Source organism: Chelonoidis abingdonii, chromosome 23 (genome assembly GCF_003597395.2).
Source record: "Chelonoidis abingdonii isolate Lonesome George chromosome 23, CheloAbing_2.0, whole genome shotgun sequence".
Classification (NCBI taxonomy): Eukaryota; Metazoa; Chordata; order Testudines; family Testudinidae; genus Chelonoidis; species Chelonoidis abingdonii.
The window spans coordinates 5,416,475-5,433,739 of record NC_133791.1 but is presented as its reverse complement, the minus strand read 5'-3'; the positions used below and the strand labels follow the sequence as shown (position 1 = coordinate 5,433,739).

Sequence of the window (17,265 nt, the reverse complement as noted above, 5' to 3'; positions counted from 1 at the left end):
TGTGATACTGTTGCAAAAAAAGCAAACGTGATTCTGGGATGCATTAACAGGTGTGTTGTAAACAAGACACGAGAAGTCATTCTTCCGCTCTACTCTGCGCTGGTTAGGCCTCAACTGGAGTATTGTGTCCAGTTCTGGGCACCGCATTTCAAGAAAGATGTGGAGAAATTGGAGAGGGTCCAGAGAAGAGCAACAAGAATGATTAAAGGTCTTGAGAACATGACCTATGAAGGAAGGCTGAAAGAATTGGGTTTATTTAGTTTGGAAAAGAGAAGACTGAGAGGGGACATGATAGCAGTTTTCAGGTATCTAAAAGGGTGTCATCAGGAGGAGGGAGAAAACTTGTTCACCTTAGCCTCTAATGATAGAACAAGAAGCAATGGGCTTAAACTGCAGCAAGGGAGATTTAGGTTGGACATTAGGAAAAAGTTCCTAACTGTCAGGGTAGTTAAACACTGGAATAAATTGCCTAGGGTGGTTGTGGAATCTCCATCTCTGGAGATATTTAAGAGTAGGTTAGACAAATATCTATCCGGGATGGTCTAGACAGTATTTGGTCCTGCCATGAGGGCAGGGAACTGGACTCGATGACCTCTCGAGGTCCCTTTCAGTCCTAGAATCTATGAATCTATGAAAGGGATAATTTATTTCTCCTATTGGTTTGTCTGTGTGACAGTTGCTTGGCAGAAAATCTGGCACTTGTGCAGGGAAAAGTTGTTTTTCCTCATTACAGGCTTGTTTTACAGTCACTGAATCTCAGCTCTGATGAGACAAAAAATGCCTTTTGGGGCTTGTAGAGGTGCGCAGACTCACCCAGCGGCACTTCCTGCTGGTCGCCTCAGGAATTAGCTCTCCAGCTGTCAGAGCGCCCTCTGCAGGCCGGTGATCTGCCTTACCACTGCTGGCCCCTGTGTCCCTCCCAGGACCCCGGTGACCCTTTTACTGAGTGCTGCCCCCTGGCAGTACCCCCACAGTTCTGGGTCTCCCCCTCCCAGGGGAACCACCACCCACTATCCCCACTTCACCTCAGTCTTGGCTACTGCCCAGTCTCCATCTAGCCCCCGTTCACTGGGCAGACTGCAGTATAAGCCACTCATCACAGGCAAAGGGGTTCAGACCTGCTGCCTATGCCTCCCCATGGGCTGCCCCACAGCAGCCTGGGGCTTTCCAGGCCGGAGTTCCCAGCTCCTCTGGCCCTTCCCCAGCCCTGCTTCCAATCTAGGTATCTGGCTTAGGTCCCTGCAGCCAGGCTCTTCTACAAGCAGAGGGAGACTGACTGGGCTTCTGGCTCACTGTCTCTTACAGGGCCAGCTGGGCCTGACTGGGGCATGGCCACAACTGAGCCTACTTTCCCCAATCAGTCCAAGCATCTTGCCCCAGCCCCAGCCCTCTCCTGGGCTGTTTCAGGCCCCGCAAGGCAGGAGTGGGTAACCACCCCGCTACAGGGCTAAATATTGGGTCTTCTATAACAAGTGCCCATCCCAAGAGAGGTTGTTGGGTTGGACCAGCAGAAATAAGACACGGTACCCTGAAAGCAGGGGAGGCGAGAGCGCATTGGTGAGGCTAGGGGGACTAGGATGGCTGACTGGTTCTTGTGTCTGTCAGCCAGGTATATTTAAACTCTACTTGGGCTTTTCAAAGGCCTGTTGGACCTTTAGCTGCCCTGTCCTCCCTGCACTTAGTTGTAGCACAGGAACTGAGTTTTTCAGGATGCTATGGGTCTGAACAATCACTTATTTGGGGATCAGAAAAGAATTTTTCCTGTCAGGCCACATTGATCTAGATTCAGTGGGCTTTTTCAGCTTTCCCGCAGCCTCATGGAGGCCCAGTTGGGTTGAAAGGAATAGGACTTGAAAATTTAATATTAGGAAAGGTAAGACTGTTAAACTCATCACTATGTGTAGCCAGTGGCTAGTGTGGATAAAGGCTAAAAGGACCACCTCCTAGAGCTGAGACCCGGGATTTCAGTAGTGGACCTTGTGCCTGTAGGACAAGTGGAAACCTGAAGTCTTCGTGGACTGAGATAACCCCTTGGTAGTCATAGGAGTGTGGTTTCAGAAGTCACCTGAGGCCTAGGGGTAGGCTGAGAAGGATTTTCACCAATTTATACATGGTGGGACCCTGTAACCCCACCACACTGGACCCCATTAAATGCTGGGTATGCAAGAGTAGGGGTTGGCAAACAGTGCCCCTATCCAGCATTAATTTAATAAAGTTGAAGCCTGATGCTTAAAATCTGTCCCTTGTGTCTGTGGTTCATTTGCTGCTGTGTCCTGATTCTCTGAACTGTCTACTGAGTCAGCACAACAGGGGGTTGAAACAGTAGGCAGCCTCAGTGTTGTCACAGATGTTTTTATGACATACATTGGTAAAACTTTTTCAACAATTACTTTTGGATACTGTAGACATAGTAAAACTTTGCAGTGGTGAAACCAGTACAGCTATCATTGGGTAACCACAGGACTGTGAGGCAATGAGATTGCTTGGCTTCCTCTGCCTTTCCTTTAATACATTATGATGTAGCTTTATTAATTTTTCCTTACGGTATCTCAATTATTTTTGTAATGACAGAAAGCAGCTATCATCAGAGATATGTGTACTGTGTGATTCCCCAGCCAGTGAATCTATCCCTTGCCCATCTCTTGCTGCAGAAAATTTGCTCCAGAATCTAGATCTTCGTATAAAATAAAATTTTTCTACGCCTCATGTTTATGAAGATTATATTTGTTAAGGTTAACTAATGCACTGATGTCTGCCTGAACCAATAGCTCTGACAGAAGTGCCACATTTCTTATGAAGCTGACAAATTAAACATCAACATTGTTAATTATTTCATTGCTGACCAACGCAGGAGAATGACAATCATGCTAGGAAGATCTGCATGAGCAGAGTCTCAATTTGAAGTTTCATTTTGAATGACGGGAGCAGGGGCGGCTCTAGGTATTTTGCCGCCCCAAACACGGCAGGCAGGCTGCCTTCAGCGGCTTGCCTGCGGGACGTCCCTGGTTCTGCAGATTTGGCGGCACGCCTACGGGAGGTCTGCCGAAGCCGCAGGACCAGCGGACCCTCCGCAGGTATGCCGCCAAAGGCAACCTGCCTGCCGCCCTCGCGGCGACTGGCAGAGCACCCCCTGTGGCTTGCTGCCCCAGGCACGCGCTTCACGTGCTGGTGCCTGGAGCTGCCCCTAGACGGGAGTATAGGGCTTGAAAGAGTACCTCTCCTTTTCTTTCCCCAATTCAACCTCATGGACCATAAGAAAATATGATCACTGCATGATCACTGTTGCCCAAAGCAACTCTGAAAAACTTTACTTGCCACACCGTTGAAGGAGACACTTTTTTAACATATATTTGTTTATTCTGAATCATTCCCCACCCCGCCTCCTAATTATCATCATCACCTTGATAAAAAGTAGACAACGTAGATTTTATGTCTGGACTTGTAAACATGAGAGCAATTTTAGAAGCATGATCTAATCCTCCTTTACTTATAATATTTCAAAGAGAAAAACTTAAGAGTTTAATCTAGAAACAGAGTTGAAGTTAAAACATATACACACACTTCCCGTGCAAGTGCCCTGGTACATGTGTGGTTCAGTCCACTGTCACATCCAAATCAAATATTTATAAATGTATATGTCCGAAGTAAATTATAAAAACATTAGAAATATATTGATGTAAAGTGTGAAAGGCAATATTATATGATAATTATGGCAATGGTCGACAAAGAGAAAACAGAGCCATTTCACATCATAGAAGCACCTGTTGCTTGCTGCATAAAGGTAAGCATTGCTTTAAGTGGAAAGCATCCTCCAGCTGAGCAGTAGAAATACTGATTCACACATACCTGTTGTCTACAATTTTCTCCTGTGAGACTGTCATCTTCTCAGCAGATATCCTTCCACTTGGCTTTTTGCCTCTTTTCTAGAGCGGAAAAAGGAAAACGTATTGCTGCACTGCTCAAGGGGACTGCCAAAAAGTGGAGTTGTAATTTATGATGTGCTAATGTTTTCCTTTGCGTTTATAACTGAAAATAACTACTAATGCAAAATCATCATTGCTTGGATTTGGTGGCTTTTGATTTGCATATAGGCTCCAGATTCTGCTATAACCTTCATGTCACATATTTATTCCTGTAAGCAAAATTTGGTCCCTACACCTACAAAATCAACATCCCTTACATTTCCCTGAAGCAAATCACAGTAAGGGATATGACAGTTTATATAACTCTGTATTTTTAAGAATCTAAGACAATTTGGATCATCTAGTCTGACCCTGTTCCTGCATCTTGTAGGATGCTGCCTACTTTATTCCCATTAAGTTTTTGTCTCATTGGTACATGACTGTTTGCAGCGATGGAGTCTCGTCCACCTCCTTTGGTGTAGTCCTGGCCACAACAGTACTAACTATTAAGAACCTTCTCTAGAACTTTTCTTTCTTTAGCTTCAAGCCATTGCTCCTGATCCTACCATCTTTTAAAGGTATCTTGTAAACCACAGTAGGCCAAACTCTACCTCTGTGCGCAACTCTACAGACGTCATTTCACTTTTTTACATTAATGTTTTCTTTTCAGTTTCTTCAATGAAGTCATTATGGCTGATCACAGAATTTTGCGCTTGGTATTTGATTGGGCTGATATTTTTAAAGCATCAGTAGAGTAGGAGAAATTATTTTTAGAAGTCTTAAGAAAATGAATGATTGTTTTAAATATTTTTCCACATTCACACTGTATTGTGATACAGAGCCTATTGTTACTGCTGTAGGTAACATTGATTTTGACAAGGCTGAAAGGTTGATCAGTTTTACTTGTCTTTTTTTTTTTCCCCTGATACATTGTTTTGGGTCCCATCCTGCAGCACTATATTGCAAAGCCAGGGAAGTTATGATCAGGAGCATTACCTGAGTCTGATATTTTTCCTTTTTTTTTTTATTCTAGTGATTGTCACAGGAGAGATGTTATCTTGTATTTTTTATCGTCACAAACATTATAGTTAGCAACTGAATATTACAATTATTTAAGGTGAGTTTAAAGTCAATTAGATTTCAGGAACTTTCAGCATTATATCTTACTATGGCTCAAATCTAATCTAAAGATAGCTTTTTAACCAGTCAAAAGTTATGATTTTGGTAGTTATCTATTCATACAAAATACTGTTTGCATTGAAAAAATGATATATTTGTGCTGTAGTTTTACTCTAGTTTTCTATATGGAAGAGTGGTCTACTTGGCTCATGGCTGGTTATTTATTATTAATTATTATTATTATTATTATTTCTATCATGGCAGTGCCTAGAGGTCCTGGCTGAAATCAATGTCCCATTGTAGAAGATAGCTCTTGCCCTGAAGAGCTCACAACCTAAATGGGCAAGACAGACAAAGGGAAGGAGAAAAAGAGATTTGCCACTGTTGATGACAGAGCTGAACTTAATCTAGATTTCCTGAAACTCAGTCATGCATCTTATTCACAAGACTATTCCTCCTCAAACACAGTCCACAATTTTACACCATTAGTATCCTATCAATATTCTGGATTCTTCATTTTTGCTCTACAACTGCTGCTGAGTCAAGAACACACATGAAAATCTACAGAGGTGAGTGTCTTTTCCCATGCTTTGAACATATAAAGCCAAATACTTTGTTAATATTGTATTAATCTGTATGAACTTCACACCAACTATGAGTTCATGTGTAATTTCTTTTTTCCAAAAACTTGCAAAAGAACAAGTAAGTATTAGCTACTGCAGGATTTTGCAGAAAATTAGATGGGCCTTTCAGAGGACTTGCAAATCATATTTAGAAAATGAAAATAAACAGTGCGTCACCATCATGGTCTCACGTTATCTTTTGTTTAACATGTAGGTGACTGTGTTTGCCTTCTCCAAAAATATCATCATTTGGAAGATGTCACTGGAGATAATGTGCAAAACCAGTCTCTCCCTGCATTTTTAGGTAAATTATCACTAATTACTTGTTTGTTTATATCAGAAAAAATATTATGGTGCACCAGATTTCTCAAAAGAACTCACAATTGCTCTCTTTTGCTGCTGTTGATTAACATGGGCATCTGGAGGGACAAAGTTGCCAGGAAGTGCAACACTAACAATTAACATTAGTTATTCTTGCCTTGCCAAATTTGACTTGTTCATGGCCGGCATTTTTCTTTATGTGAGAGCAAAGCAGTTATTTTTTTCCCCACCGACATCATCACAGTGGAAGAGCAGATTTGGTGCTTGGGCTTACAGAATTATCCAATGATGAATTAACAATATTGATTTACAGAGGGAACTGAGACAGCTGATAAAGTGTCCAGTTTGCTTGGGTCAAATTAAAAATGTTTTATAATGAAGTCTTCTTACCTTGTTTAGTTCATCCAAAAGCATGAATGGTTGATAATTAGCTGGAGGAGGTGCAAGCATGATGTTTCTGAAAACAACACAGCCACGCTCCACTCTCGAACTGGCTGGAGGACGGAGACTTTCACCTTCAAAGCCTGAAAAATGACAAAGGAAACACATTTAAGAAACCAGCAACAAAATGCTATGAGCATAAATAACTAACATAACAGGGGCTAATGTGTCCTTATGTGCCTGATTCTGCCACTTTTACTCATGCTGAGTAATACTTAACTCCATAAGTAACATCATCGCTTCTCAAGGAGTGAAGATACTACTCAAAATAAATAAGGGAGACAGAATTAGGTCCTGTTATATTTTTTACAAAGTAATATACTGTAGATATTGTAGGAATTAAATGTACTGTACAATATGAAACTGCCTTTTATGCAAGTGCCAAGACAAGTTATCAAACCTTGCTTTCGTATCTATATATTTAATACCCTACTGAAGTCTTGTAATTCACTCAGCAGATGTGTTTTTATATTTGACAGGGAGGGGGAATCTTCTTTATGACCATCTGTATCTTATAGAGACCAGGAGAGAAGATGTTTTACATTGCTAATTTATGGCACTGGGGAATTGGCCGAAGTAGATATGGCAAGGCCAGGCTATTGGAAAGCATTTTGCTTGTTTAACATAGTAGTTATGCTCAGAAACAGCAAGTGTTTTCTGCATAATACAAACAAATCAAACATTTGTAAAAAGCTAAAATGGATTTACATGTATACTCCCTTTATGAAAAGTGATGGCAACAGCAAATAAATAAATATATTCAGGGATATTAAAACACTTTCCAGACCTTAAATAAGCTGCACAACATCCCGAAAGAACAGATAAATATTATTAGGCCCACTTACAGTGACTTAAACTGAGGTATTGAGGGTTATGTAACTAGAGTAAGGTCACACAACTACTCAGTGGTATAGCTGGATATAGAAATCAAGGGTCCAGAGTCTCCATTCTACATGAGATCTGCTCCGGTACAGTGAAGAGGCGGCTGTCGGAGAGCTGGTTGTGTCTCCCTAATTTAAACCACATTGCCCTCACATATCTTAGAGGAGCAAGGGAACAGATGTAACTTACATCACTGGCATAAGGACCCTCAGGCCTTGTGCCAGTGGAAGACTGGGAGTAGTAGAGATCTGTTCTGCTGTGCCCTGCCCCACCTCTGTAACGCCATCTTCTTCCCATTACACTGATGAATGAGGGAGGACATTTGAAGGATAGGGAAGCCACTTCCACCAGCAGAGAGTTCCCTACACAGGAGGCGGTTTCTGCTGGCCATCTTGACTGATGTGTTGCAAAGTGGAAACTATAGCTAACGGGTGCACACTCCTCGAAATACACAATATGCAAAGAATTCAATCTCTATTTAATTGTAGCTCTTCTGGCAAAGTATTGCTGTTAGGAATTTGGTGGTGCTGTAGATTTGTCAGTACTAGGAATGCTACAGGAAAAAACATCACTTGCTTGGTAGAAAAGAAACACAGAGATAGAAATGGAAGGATAAGGAAAGATGAGTGGCAGTATGCAAATCAGGCACCCTACAGTATATTTACCCAAGAAGATTACAGTAGTTACACAGTATAGATTCAATTCTGCAAGGCACTGAGTGCCCTCAACTCCAAGTGATTTCAATAATACCTCCAGGAGATGCTGAACACCTTGCAGCATGGAGCCCTCCATGAAAACCAGATGTGCACCTGACAATTATTTCCCTTAGTTCTTTAACTTGCTTTGTTAATGGCAGAGATGACAGGTGGTTAACTCCTTCACGTTTTCAAGCAGTAATGCCTGTCATGTTTGCCTGGTTTAGCCTCTCTTAAATTGTGTATGCAATAGTGATCAAGTTAATCTGTATGGCTGCCTTTCTAGAATGGCAACCTCCACAGCAACTGACTAGGAAAGCGATAACATAGTCAGTCAGGGCATTAACATGTAGAAAAATAAGAAAAAGTCTAGAAATTAAAATATTATTTTTTTTTATTTAAAATAACAAAGTCAACAAAACGTATATGGTGCATTCATTAGACTAGCACAGCCATATTTATCCCTCACAAACTGACCTGAGACATGGAAAAATAGGAATTAAATTATCTCTGACAATATTTTATCCAATGTAGCATTGGAAAAGTTAACATTTCCGTGGATAACATAACTATGTCAAATATTAATTTTTAATGTGTGCAAATATTTAACAAATTTAAATAAAAAAATCAAAGATGTTTGGTGAAAACTTCTTTTCTACCTTTATTCAACAGATTAGGGCTGATTCTAATCTCCCACTAGTGCAATTCAGCAGTATAACTGCACCAAAGTCAATTAAGTTAAGCTGATGTAAAATTTATGGAAGAGAAGAATCAGACACATTGGCCTAAGTGTTCAAAGTTGAGTGACTAAAGTTAAGTTCTTAAATTTATATTTGGGCACCTAAATAAAAGTAGTCTAATTTCCAAAGGATTTGAGCATCCACAAGCTCCAATTCATTGCAATTAAATTTCAAACTGGAAAATCAGGACACTTACTTAAGTGCCTAAATATGGATTTAAAAGTCTAACTGTAGGCAGCCAGATGTGAAAATTATGGTCATCATCTTCTAAAGCATAAGAACTTGAAGTATAGAACAGTTCCCCTCCTCTTCCAACAAAAAAGAACCAAACAGTAGTCATTTATACTTCCACGCACGCAGGAAGGGCAGTAGCTAGAAACGAAAACAGGGCAGAAGAGTTCCACCTCTCTTCTGGCTACACCCCACTTCCCCCTGGAACCAGCAGACAGATTGCTCTCATGGTGGAGCACTGGAGGGACATTCCAACATGGTGTCTAGGAGTTGGGAGGTGCCCTCACATGTAACTTCTCATCCTGCAAGGAATAATTTGCATGGATTGGGTTGTTCTGTGCATAGGGTGGAGCAGAATAAGGTTGCCTTTGCCTTATTTCCTGAACAAAGCTGAAAAAGCGTTAGGAAAAAAAAAGAGCAAATTTTGTATATACTCGATCATAAGCCTGTTCGTTTATAAGCCGACCCCCCAAGATGGTAAGTAAATATGGAAAATTTTGACCTGTTCATAAGCCGACTCTATAATTCAGGGGTCAGCAAGCTTTGGCTCCCAGGCCATCAGGATAAGCTGCTGGCAGGCCAAGATCATTTGTTTACTTCGCGTCCACAGACACGGAGGTAAACCTAAGTAAACAAAGTGTCCCGATGCACCAGCTGCTTACCCTGATGGGCCGGGACAGCAACTGGAGGGGAAATTTTTTTGGGGGGGGCGGGGAGAAGCTGGGGGTCAGGAGAGTAACCTCTGTGACCACCCCCCACATGACCCCACCCCTAGCCCGGGACCCCCCCACTTTCCCCATCTCATCCTTTCCCACCTTATCTGGGGAGGGGGAGGGGACTAAAGGGAGGATGTCTCTGGCTTGGCTGCAGCTGTTCTGGCAGGGTGGACAGTGTGGCTGCAACCTGCTCCAGCGAGTCAGACTGGGCAACGCGGCCGCAGTACGTTCCAGTGGGCTGGGCCGGGTGGCAAGACTGCAGCGTGGTCCAACAGGCCGGGCGGCGTGGCCACAGCCTGCTCTGGGGGGTGGGGCCAAGCGGCATGGCTGCAGCCTCCCAGCCCTGGAGCTGCAGCTGCTTCATAGGCTGGGGGGAGAGCAGCATGCCAGGAGCGGAGAGACTCTGGCCCCGTCTCTTCCCTTCTGGCAATGCTGACTGTGCTGCCTCTGTTGGAGGGAGGGGCTGTGTTCCACCTCTCCCTCTCTATACCCGTTCATAAGCCGACCCCCTTCTCTGGTACTTCCCTTTTTTACTAAAAAAATTCAGCTTATGAACGAGTATATATGGTAGTTTGTAGTTATAATCCTTTATCCTAGGAAGAAAATGTTAAACCAAGGTGCCTCTACTTGCAAGTGATACAGTTATCTCTGTGGTGCCTTAATTTTATCATTATATGACATTATAAAAAGTTAAAACTTTACTTCTGCAAGGACATTCTTTAACTAACATCTTTCTCTCCATTAGCTTTTGCTGTAGTAGCAGTATTTATGTTCCAGGCAATGAATGGGAACCATATTGCTTGCAGCATAATTTCACTTTCTTAATGCACTAATAGTTTCAATAAGGACTCTGTATCCACTAAATTTGACTGCCTCTTTTATTGACAACTGTTGTGCAATACATTTTTCAATAAAGTATCTAACACTGAAAAGGATCCTTAATACTGCATTTTAATGGAAGAACCTGTATAATATATACTAAGGATGTGGAAACAATCTTAGAAAGAATAACTGGTCTGGACCAAACTCGCCCCTTTTATGGTGAAGGATCACGTGGAGGGAAAAGGTGCCAGTGACCTTCCACGGAAGGAAGTGGAGAAGGTCCAAATGTGAATAAACCTCCAAACTCTGCCTGAACATTTGAATCAAGCCTCATGAGGTTTGCCAATAACTAATGTTTATCCTTCATTATGTATTTCACGTTTGTATATGCAAACAGTGCATTAAGGGCTGAGGAGACACAGCACTGTGGTTTGGCCAGCAACTCCTGAACATTAATCCTGACCGAGACAAGAACTCATTAAATGACCTTGGGAGAGTCGTTTCAATCTCTGTGCCTCAGTTCCCTCACTTCTAAATCAGAGAAATAGTACTGATTTACCTCACCAGGGAACTGAGGATTATTTAACTGCACAGAAAGTGCTTTAAAAGGACTAAGTATCATAGCTGTTAGAGCTAAAAAAAAGTCTATTAAGTCATCTAACCCTTCTTCCGCTTGGTAATAAGTCAGAGGTGGGCAAACTACAGGCAGGACCATACTGCCGGGCCCCTGAGCTCCTGGCACCTTCCCTGCTGTCCCCCTCACAACATCAGCTCACTCGTTCCGCTGCCGGCGAAATGCTCTGGGTGGTGGGGCTGTGAGCTCCTGGAATAACACAACTGCAGAGCCATGCCTGACCCGGTGCTCTGAGCTACGTGGTGGCGGCATGACCCGGCTCCAGCACTGCTAGCCATCTGTGCTCCAGGGAGCACAGTAAGGGGGCAGGGAGAACAGGGTGGAGAGAGGGCAGGGGAGTTCAGAGTGGTGGTAAGGGAGCAAGGGTGAGGATAGGGATAGGGGTGATCAGGGGGGAACAGGGGGTTGAATGGAGGCAGCAATCCCGGGGGAGCAGTCAGGAAGGAGGGTTCCAAAGGGTAGGGGACTTGGAACTAGGGTTAGGGTTCCTAAGGGAAGGGCACTTGGAGCTAGGGTTAGGGTTCCTATGGGTTGGGCTTCCCGCCCTAGGGTTAGGGTTCCTAAGGGTAGGGAACTTGGAGCTAGGGTTACGGTTCCTATGGGTTGGGCTTCCCGCCCTAGGGTTAGGGTTCCTAAGGGTAGGGCACTTGGAGCTAGAGTTAGGGTTCCTATGGGGGAGTGGATGGGGTGGCAAGGGGCAGTCAGGGGAAGGGGTTCCAGGGGCAGTCAGGGGACTGGGGGAAGAGGTGATTGGATGGAGCAGGCATCCTTGGGTGGGCCGTCAGGAATGAGAGGAGGGGTTGGATGGGGCAGCAGAGGTCCGGGTGCTGTCAGGGAAGAGGGAGCAGGAGCGTGTGGATCGGCAGGGTTCGCAGAGGGGCTGTCAGGGAACAGGGAGGGTTGAATAGGGCAGGAGTCCGGGGAGGGGAGCCATGACCCCCTCCCCTAACTGACCCTCCATACAATTTACGAAACCGAATGCAGCCCTCAGGCCAAAAAGTTTGCCCACCCCTGTCCTAAGTATACAAAACTGTAATAATTAGCTATAACTTACCTAGGTGCTATGTGACTCCATCTGCCTCCTCATCTATAACCAAGTCCTCCTAGCTCCCCTCCTCAGGCCCCTCTTGCCTTTTTATATCGCTCTCAAGTTGTGGCATTCCCCTATTTGACTTTTTTCAGAGTCCCCTTGACATCTGCTGAATCCTTAACATTTAGACAACATATATATTCAAATAGAGTCCATGCTCTAAAACTATTTGAGAAACTGTGATTGAATCAATATTGGAAAAACTAACTGGTCAAAGAAAGGTGCTTAAAGCTTATGATTTCAAACTGCCTGGCAGGATTCCACATGTTGGTCACCTCAGAAACATTGTGTTCTTGTTTATTTATAGGAATCTTCATTCATTTCTGTAATGCCAGATTGCCGACAACACTACACAAAACAGGTATCGACAAGAGAGGAGATACTGTCATGAAGGATGCATTAGAAATACCACAGATAGAGACAAATTTCCTATTAAGATTTACATACCCAGGTTTCACTTCCTTAAAGCAAAGCAAAGTAGAGCCAAACCATCCAAACTGTCAAGTCATTCCTTAAATCTTCCCTTCTTGTCTATTTTAATTATGACAATTATGACTCAACCAGTAAGATAAAGGTCATTCTGTCACCTCAGGGGGGTGAATGCCAGCAGGATAACTGGGCTCATAATGACCTCAGAAGATAGGGCAGCTTGACCTCTCTGGGAGTGAAATGTCAATTAATTATCTTTTTACAACCAACTCAATTATAGCATACTAATCACCTGTGTAGGACATCAAGCTAGAAGGTGTGGGAGAGGGTGGGGGAGGAATCATCAGCAATAAGCAACCCTCACTTAGAGTGACAAGGCAGTAATCATAAAACTGCAGATGTGACACCTAATAATGGGGCGTAAATAGTTATTAGCTGTTTATAGCCAAATCTAAATGCTGCAATAATTTCTTCATTTAAGTGAACTTTTTAAAAAAAATAATAAAATGTTACCGGTCCTAGGGGTAATAGAAATGTCTCACTTAAAGGTGACCAGACACACTGCATTAGTCTTTAATGCTAGACTCAATTAACCAAGAAGCTTCATTCATTAAAGAAAGGATTGGTCGGGGGTAGGGGGAAAGGGAGAGAAAAGTTGAACACAAGACAAATTAAGTAACAAGTATATGGGGGAATTTAGGAAAAAATGGTATTATAAAGCTTTATTTCTTTAACTCTAGTTACAGTGGATCACCTCAATGTTATACTGGTCTCATGGAAAAAGATTCTCTGCGGCGTTAGTCAGTACAGTTGCTGCAGTAACTTTCCCATGGGCAGAATATACATTAATGTGGATCATTCCCCTAAACATACGTATACCGTGATTTACAACATAAGACAATCTGAAAAGCAGTATATACTATTGTAAAAGCTACATTTATGATACCCTTATCAACCCTTATGATACCCAAGTTATGCCTGCAAAGTATGTGTATGCATGTACAAACAGGTAAATGCATGTGCAAAATACACACAAGTACTGTGACAAAAGTGCATATTTGTACATGTAAATGTGGTTTGTGTGCACACTATACAGGCCCTATATCCAAAAAGAAACAAAAAATAAACCAGAACAAATTCAATGCCACCTCTCTTTACATCAGGGGTAGGCAACATATGGCACGTGTGCCGAAGGCAGCACCCGAGCTGATTTTCAGTGGCACTCACACTGCCCGGGTCCTGGCCACCGGTCCAGGGGGCTCTGCATTTTAATTTAATTTTAAATGAAGCTTCTTAAATATTTAAAAAACCTTATTTACTTCACATACAACAATAGTTTAGTTCTATATTATAGACTTATAGAAAGAGACCTTCTAAAAACGTTGAAATGCACTACTGGCACGCAAAACCTTAAATTAGAGTGAATAAATGAAGACTCGGCACACCACTTTGGAAAGGTTGCCGACCCCTGCTTTACATTATACATACAATAAAATGGCAAAATGATAGCAAAACTCTTTTCACAAGAATTTCTGTTAAATGAATCTCAGAGTCTTGCTTCATTTACTTCAACACAGATGTTAGAAAAAGAAAGAAAACATTCAGAAGTTTTCTAATCCACCTTCCTACCTAGTGCAGGATTGTTCCTAACAACATAGGGTTTTAGCCTGATGCATACAGGAGGTAAACACAATATTTATTTTTATGCCAGCTGTCAACATTTTCCATCATTACAAAGCAAACAACATGGTTTGAAATTTTCAAAAGTATCCAAGTGACTTAGGAGCACAAGTACTACTGAAAGTCACTGGCATTCTGTGCTCCTGAATCATATCAGTACTTTTGCAGATTCCATCCTTGGAGTACAGATGAACTTCTGGAACCAGACGATGGGATATATTGATGTACCAAGTTTCAGAGTAGCAGCCGTGTTAGTCTGCATCCGCAAAAAGAACAGGAGTACTTGTGGCACCTTAGAGACCAACAAATTTATTTGAGCATAAGCTTTCGAGGGCTACAGCCCATTTCTTCGGATGCATGGAATGGAACATATATTGAGGAGATATATATACACATACAGACAGCATGAAAAGGTGGGAGTTGTCTTACCAACTCTGAGAGGCCAATTAAGTATGGAAAAAACAAACTTTTGAAGTTTTGAAGCTTATGCTCAAATAAATTTGTTAGTCTCTATTCATGTACCAAAGACACTAATATCAGGTTCAATTCCGTAAGGCACTGAATTGCAGAGTACAACCCCTACAGATTTCAGAGTGCTCAGCACCACGCAGGAGGCGTTCAGTACTTTGCAAGAATCAGGATCACAAGGGGGAGCTTTGGCTCAAAGGAGTTAAAACAGGAATCTTAGCACTGCAAACTCAAATAAATCTGTAGAATCGCAAAAGACAGAAGGCAATCTTGATCTCTTTTCTATTCTTTAACACTGAGAGTATACTGTTTCTAAAGAGATGCTTTTCATTGCACAGGGCTCTTTAAAGGTATTCTGAAAGGAAGAGCATGGCTTGTTCCACCTGCACTTTCAAGAGCATGCTGCTAAAGTTTGTATTGTATTTTATATAGATTCTTACACCACAATAAACACCGTAGTACCTGAGTACCTTGCAGTAGTGCACTAAGCAACGTGACTGACATCTGTCACGTTTTTTTCTTGAGTATTCTATTATTTTAGAGATATTGTGCTTTTAAAGAGCTGTTTAAAAAAAACAACTGTACATTCTGTACTGCACCTAACCCAGAGTTACCAGCGCTCTCTTTCCAAGATTTTTCTGCACTTATGTTTTTCTACTACCATAATAGAAAGCTGCTGGTTTGCGCTTGCCTTACAGCCAGAGTTCTGATATGGCAGAGATGTACATGGAACATGCAACAAAAAAACATTTCTGTTGGCAAACCTCTTAATTCAGGTACAGTCAGGATCAACCTCTGAATCACAGATACTGCTTTGGGGCTCAATTCAGAAAGTACAATGCCATGAACAAATATAGGCATCAGTTTTCTGACACCCCCACACTGCTTCCAGAAACCCAGGCAAACTGGATTTAAAGGAGCTTAACATTGCACAGCTTTTACTATGGCAAATGGAACAAACTGTTGCTATGAGATACGAAGTTCAGAAATCATTTTAGATCACGTTCCAGATTACCAAAACCTAAAGGAAACAACCGATTAACATTGTCTTCTGTGTGGAGACCTGATCTGTAAAGTGGCTGAGTACCCTGAATATCCATTGCAGTGAAGGGGAGTTAAGGATGATCAGCACCTTGCAGGAATGGCTCAGCACCTTTCACAGCAAGGTCAAGTAAGAAACAGACTGTCCAGATTGCTTGGGACAATACAAGCACTGGGGCAAAATATGTATATCCATATCACTCAACCATGAACAGCATATTCTCTAGGGTATGTTCACTGTCAGTCATGACAGGGGAAAAGATATTATGTTCTATTTAATTTCTTTCCCCCATACAATTCACCATCTTTGCCAATGAATTTCAACCCAGCAACTTAGATCTGATCCCAAACTCCACAATATAGCATGGTTAATGAATAAGCAGACCACTAGAAAATTGTGGGACAATAAAACTGAACTTCTGCAGTGTTTAGTGTTAGGGAGGTTACTTCTTACCAATGTATGCTAAACATTTGGCACTAATCAATTTTTTAAACAAAAGTGAAAGATAAATAGTGACTATATTGGCTTTGGCCCTTATATCACAGTTTCAAACACTTCTCTATCCCTTGGGCCATATTTCAAAGGCCTTCTGCTAACAAATCAGTTGCTATGTATCCAATAGTATAATGGTGACAGTAATGCCTACTGTATGCCTTTGGGTTTAAATTAAGTTGGTGTTTCCATTACACACCCCAATTTCAGGGTCAGATAATTTGATTATTCCAAATTACACTGAATGGAAAACATGCTAGTGGAAACCCAAGGAGGCAACATTGTAAGTGTTAAAAGACAATGGCAAAACTGTGCCAGTGGAAACCTCTGGAGGCCATATTAGAAACTGAAGGCAATGGCTAAGGAGTAATTTAGTATTTTGCACATTGATCTGTTATATATATTAAATACAAACATTCTGTTTAAGCCAATGTTAAAGAATGTCTGTAGCTATGCCTGGTTGCTAACATGTGGAATGCTAATGTCATTTGGGCCAAACAATGGAAAATACATGTACAGTACACACATTCAAATAAGTTTAAACTATTAATTTTTTAAAACTTACTGTATTTTGCCAATGTTCTGAAATGGCAAGATCCCAAATACAGTTCAGCTGTAGATTTCTTCTGGGACAGATAACTATTTGATACCTAGTGACCAAGTTTGTTAGTGTAAGCTTTGAGAAATGACAAGTCTGTTTCTAATTTAGTTTCCAGACAACAGTTTACATCAATCTAATATGATGCCACCAGAATAAAATTTGCACCTGGCACAAAAGATCCCTTAGTGGCTAATCACTGTCTGTTTTTTTCATTTGAAATGGCTCCATCTGCTGTAAATTGCACAGGACTGGTATCGTTAGCTAGGACTCATGCCTAGTTTGCTGATACTGCTTAAACTGGTTTCATTTTGTTCATCATAAATCCTGTTTGGAAAGC

General features: G+C 41.9%; 1 protein-coding gene across 2 annotated transcripts in view; it reads right to left on the bottom strand.

Annotated features, from left to right (window-relative positions):
• The window catches only part of MORN1 (MORN repeat containing 1), a 111,927-nt gene that overhangs the window by 44,260 nt on the left and 50,402 nt on the right, over positions 1-17,265 (bottom strand). For both annotated transcript variants that reach the window (XM_032783554.2, XM_032783556.2), the window contains 2 exons: positions 6,356-6,489; positions 3,847-3,923 (listed from right to left, as the gene is read on the bottom strand). In XM_032783554.2, coding sequence (XP_032639445.1) covers positions 3,847-3,923; positions 6,356-6,489 — 211 coding nt within the window. The remainder of the gene's footprint in view (positions 1-3,846; positions 3,924-6,355; positions 6,490-17,265) is intronic.